The sequence below is a fragment of the Argopecten irradians genome, chromosome 5 (assembly GCF_041381155.1).
Source record: "Argopecten irradians isolate NY chromosome 5, Ai_NY, whole genome shotgun sequence".
NCBI classification, from domain to species: Eukaryota; Metazoa; Mollusca; class Bivalvia; order Pectinida; family Pectinidae; genus Argopecten; species Argopecten irradians.
This window is the reverse complement of record NC_091138.1, coordinates 25119929-25125928: the sequence shown is the minus strand read 5'-3', so window position 1 is coordinate 25125928 and position 6000 is coordinate 25119929. Positions and strand designations below refer to the sequence as shown.

The 6000-nt window shown below is 31.1% G+C and overlaps 1 protein-coding gene across 2 annotated transcripts in view; it reads left to right on the top strand.

The window, feature by feature from the left end:
* The first annotated feature begins 241 nt into the window (after nt 1-241).
* The window catches only part of LOC138323332 (polycystin family receptor for egg jelly-like), a 57913-nt gene continuing 52154 nt past the window's right edge, over nt 242-6000 (top strand). For both annotated transcript variants that reach the window (XM_069267872.1, XM_069267871.1), the window contains exon 1: nt 242-338. In XM_069267872.1, the coding sequence (XP_069123973.1) occupies nt 303-338 (36 nt within the window). In that variant the 5' untranslated portion in view covers nt 242-302. The remainder of the gene's footprint in view (nt 339-6000) is intronic.

Sequence of the window (6000 nt, the reverse complement as noted above, 5' to 3'; positions counted from 1 at the left end):
TACTTACATTAAATGTCCAAATGATCATCATCTATATAGATCTGCATATGTATATATGGAATGTTTAATAACATAATATTTAATTGATTATCATTAGCCTAATACATTCTTTTTCGCGATGAATAATGCATTAGTTTAGCGATCAATGCTGGTGACAATAGTCTAAAACAAGAATGGTTACACTGAGTCCTGTATATAAAAAGCACCACTTATTTCTGATTGGCTAGCCCTCGGCGCAGGTGCGTGTGCATGCCGACAGGTATACCTGGCCGGGAGAGCTATCCAATACATGACACCACGGAATGGAGGGGACTTATACCTGCTCTCTTCTCCTCCTGGTAAGTCCATTGTTTGTATTGATGTTTTTTGTTACCTATCTAATTAACAGGTATGTAAATAGTGTATTCAGTAAGGGTCCTAATTACTCAGGTGAGCATAGCTGTTATATCCCATAGGTTGTAACGAAAATTCATCCAACATTAATGTTGATGTACTGAGACTACCATACGCTAATTCTCTTCTTGAATTATATCTAATAAATAGATATTTCTTAATAACAAGACTAATTTGCTCAATGCAAAAACGCTAAAATTTAAGAAGAAACAGAAATTGGTTCTGATCAAGTTGAAATCGGAGTCTTGAGATTTGCAGTACATTTGATTGGAGAGTTATTTGTTTGAACAGAAACAAACATTTCTGAAAACGAAAATAAAATATGTAACAAGGTTCCAGAATAGTTTAAGCAAAGAGGAACTCGTTTTAAGATATTTTTTACGTTGTTAATGCTAACGCGAGTCATTTTCTATAATGTAAATACGTGAAATGTAAACTTTGGTCCACAGCGTTGAAAATAAAGGATAGTTTACTTGAAATATAAAAAGTAGCTATTCAAAGTTCTTCAGAATTGTTGATGAGGGAGGTTTTAGCGTTTAGCATTGAGACGTCCAATACTCATTACCGAATTATATATAGAAACAATCTAATATATTAATAATGTTGTGTCATACTTATGTGATGAAATCATTATCAAAAACCCGTAAATATAACCATACGTATTCTTTCATTTAGCAGCGATGCGCCTGAAATGAAGGATTAGCGTTATTATAAATACCTTGTATGGTTGTAATATAAAAATGTCGTGTGTGTTTCATGAGCATCTTTGCGATTTTATGCTTGGTTTACAAACGTTTGGTCTTAAGAGTAGTGTCTGGCGTGTTTATATCCGTAAATAAAATTGCTACACGGTTTATCTGAAAGCCATTTGATTTTGTGAACAGAATGGGTCACAGTCGTTTCCGAAAGAAGACCATAAGTGTATTGAATAATGCACACACTTGACATTTTATTACAACAAATATTTCATTCCTAGAATGCTCTAACAGATAAATGTTTTATAATCAAAAGTGTATTAAATATTGGAAAACCTTAATATTTTGTACAAAAATAATCCATTCCTAGAATGATATTTAGATAGACCATGAAAGTAGCGATAAAACAAAGCAATTATACACATATCAGTTTCAATTAAAAACTTGAGATCTTAAGACAATCGTCTTGCAACGTAGATAGCTATGATACGGATTCACTATACGTACAAACTCTTACAAGCTTAAAGTGCAAATAGCAATTCCTGTGGGCAATTAAAAAAATTCCATATCGTTGTTCATCAATTATTATATATGATATCACACACAATATATTTCCCATATTCGGTACTTTCAGAGAGGTGCTGATAAATTAGCTTTCCAAGATGTTACGCTAGGGTGGTTTTTATCGTTTTACGTTCTTTGAAACATAAGCTACAGTATAATAAATATTAACGTTGTGCTAATACTACTGTATACCCGGTATATATAGTTCACAGACAATAAAATAGACAGTGAAATATTTAATACCCCAGTCACGCTGTCTCTTAGTAACATAGAAAAAAACTCCATAAGGTCAACATGAACAGTTGTAGATGGTTGTATTTCCAAAAGAGACTGATTGACAGTTTATTTATTTATTTATTTATATATTTATTGATCTTTAGTTGTAAGTTTTATACCCCATTGTCAAGGTTATATAAAGGTAATTTAGGGCATAATTATCATGCTTGAAATTCAGGACATTAATGTTCAAGATTTAAAAAATACATGTATATATTTGATATGAAAGCAAACTATTAAATTTAAAACATGTATAAGGTTCCGGGGACGGATAAAAGCGAACATTGAAGGCGTCCATAAAATGGTAACGTCATATGACAATTTCATTGGAATGCTTTAAACACTAGGGAAATATGTTTTATATAGACTGATCAAATGTACGTAGAACACCCACAAATTACACCATCACAAAGGTTTGGTGATATCGGGCACAATAACTTATTAAACATAATGTATAGTAGTGTAGTAATTCTAGTGGGCTTGCCGATTTGTTCTACAACATTGATTTTAAATATTAATATTTAATAATATTTTTAATTTTACTTAATATGGCGGTGAATTATTGGCACGGTTTCGTCCTAATGATCTCTCATGTCGATTTAATTTAGCGATTTAAACTGACATTTGGTTTCAACCATGATTTAGTTTCGCATTTCTAAGACGTGTAAAAGCCTGTAAATTCTCGAACGAAACCGTTCTGCAAACCACAGCGAGGCTCTAAATGATATGAAAAACAAAAATAGATATTGCGTGTATTGCGTCCCGATGTTTTGAATTTTTGATCTTGTTGTTTAATATCTAGTGTTTATAAGCATTTGTCCGCTTACATTAACAAATGGACACAAAAGTAACGTCACCTTCTACTGAATCCAATTCTAACAGTTCCTGTGTGTTAATCAGACTGTACATTATATCACCACACCTTAACAGTCAATAATTTCCTCCCAATCTATGTAGCCCTCTAGGTAATGTTAATATTACATGTTTTTGGTATGCCACGTGTCTATTCAAATCAACACATCAAAATTGATGCTCATTATACAAAATAACGGGTAAACACCCACACAGCACTTTATTAACATCTCCAACCGTTTTTATCGCCACAATTCATTAAGTGTACGATATTCACTATGATTCCGAAACTAAGTATACATTGAAAATTATGCTTTAAACTGAACGCAGTTTCAGTACAACTTGTATGAACAGTTGGAATATAACGGAATAAGATTTAAGTGAATATAAATACATTAGTTAATAAATAAACAAATAAATAAATAAAATCTTTTATTTAATACAGTATATATTTTCATTAATTGGAAGTTGTTCAGAAAATATATATCAATATTCTTACATTGTTTAAAAAACACCTTTGAGCATAAAATGTTGGTTCCCAGTTTTTGTGTTTTGGTGCAAATGTTCTTTTCTCCTATTGTTTGTAAAGTTCCTTTCACACATTACAACACGGTAATGGCGGATTGTCACAGACTGTCCAGAATTGATATTGACCCGTGTTGACCTAGCGCTTCATCTGTAAATGTGTAAAAGAGACCAAAGGGGATGCGAACCTTAATAAATTTAAATATTTTTTACCTTAACTTATCGTAAATGAGTCAAACAACCGTTTTACGCAATTTTAACAAACGTACTCCTGTTATAATCTGCAAACATAGGACTATTACTATACAGTTTGAGCTTGAAACATTTTTTGTACATTTATTCAACATTTCCACAGAACAGCAACTTATCAGCAATCTCATTTCCGTTGTTTCAAGAGGTCCGGTATACAATTATCCCGAATGCACCATTACCGGATCACGAACCATGAATTAAATGTCTAGCCTAAAGCTGAAATGTGAGCAAATGTTCAGTGCATCGATTTTCTGCTGCAAACTTCGGAGCTTCCATGTTCATTGTAGCAAAGTTTATAGATTATTCAACCCGAAGCGAGAACAAACAATGCCAGCTAACAAAGGTTTTAAGGAGAAATTAAACCCATAAATCAAACTTGTAGCAAATATGCAATCATTGTATCATACATATGAAACGGTGTGGAATCGATTTTTAAGTCAAATGCCAATATATATCATAACATACAGGTAGAACTATACGCTATACGTGATTAATAGAAGTCTTGATATGTTGATATCAAACTATATATATTACATAATAAACAATGGTAAAGCTATATCATAATAAGAATTCATATTCTGTCGACTGTATTGAACATTTCTTGAGGAACGCAAGGAAGCAAATACAATTTGTTCATTACAACATATTTAATATGTTGGCTTCATTGAAAAGGATTTGCATACAATGTACATTCGTTCCATGGAAAATCACATAAAAAATGAAATAATGGCTCTCATCGCTATTAATACAGCGTTATATCTATGTACATTATATATATTACTCCCAACTTTTCATGTGATGAGAATACCCTATAGTTTCAATTTTGATCAAACCATGTATAGAAAAAGTCAATATGAAATATAGTTCATTCATCTTAAAACAGTAAGTCATACTAATTTTACCTAAAAATGTTGATGAAAAACTGCCGAAATAGTCTTTGAAAGAATTATCTGATTTAAAAAGGATCGATTTCATTACAGTAGTTTATAAACACTTAAATGTCTCCTAACCCTTTATATCGTTTGATAATTACTTTGTTTAATCTTATTTATAAATATTTGTCATTATTGTTAGTTATGATTCTAAAACCTGGGCGAGAATATTGCGAATACTATTATAATATATTTGATCAAGGTGTTCCTATTTAAATAAAATAGAAAATACTTTCTTTTGCCTGCACATATGTCTAATATCTTAAGGTGGTAGTCTCACATCCCCCAAAATTTTCCTGTCGTTCAATATTTTTCATATTTGATTTATGAAGTAAATATGTTGTTTTGCATCTTCTGTCAAAGTTTCGAAGAAATTGAACCATCTATTTTTTCTAAATAAATATTCAAATTTGCCATTTTTGAGTAGATTCTGCACATGAAAAAACAGCATTAGTCTGTACTAAATCCGCCCAGTAAATGAAATTAATTAACAAAATGTTCTACGATATATATATTGTTTAATTGACGTGATATATATCAGTCCTTTTTAAAAAAAAAAATGCTTTACTTCTCGTCATAATTAATTTCTAGTGATCATTTTTGGAGGAAATTAGGTAAAAAAGACGCAAGTAAATCACCTAAAACATTCTCACCAAAATGAAAATAAATCGAAATTGTGAAGTTCAATTTTTATAGAAAAATAACAGACTAAAAAGTGACAAAGTTGCTTTTAATCAGTCAATTTTCAAGAAAATTGAACCACAATTTGTCAAGATAGAGCATTTTTAGAACCAAAAAACCTTCATTTTTCATTGAAAAAGATGGAATTCACAATAGAGTTATCTCCCCTATAATATATACTTTTTATACATTCACTACAGAATTTTCTGTTACAATATAGCCTAGATGTCAATAGTTTTAGTTTTAAAATTATTAACAATGTTTAATCAATATATATATACCATAAAATTGCAATTTAAGACTGATAGTATTATTTGTGTTGTTATTTTTAAAAATAATAGAATAATTTATTCATGAATTCAAACTTCAGAAAAGGGGTTTTTAATCAAATCGCGGTCATTCAAATGCTTGAAGAGCTTGGGGCACTGTCATAACTCAAGCGTCTGTATGAAAAAATCATGATCTGTCTCCCTTACCATGAGACTACATTCTTAATTTAAATCTCCTTGCAAAGTACAGTATAATTTAATAGGCGATTTGCCGGTTCTCAATGATGTAAGCGATTTTCTTTGCAAACACCTAAGCGGCAACCGGAACAACCGGACAAGTTACCGAAGCGGCTAATATATTGTAGTGTTAGCTTCTATGCTTTACGATTCGCTTTGACTTTAACTATGAGATACGTCTTTTCAATGTTGTATTGTCAACGTCACAATTACAACACAAACCAGTAATTAGTTGAAAATTAAAGGAATTGGATGATTTATTTCAAAGTAACATATAAACTAAAGCGGCAAAACATTGCTAACGTCAGTCTCCAGTACATGAGC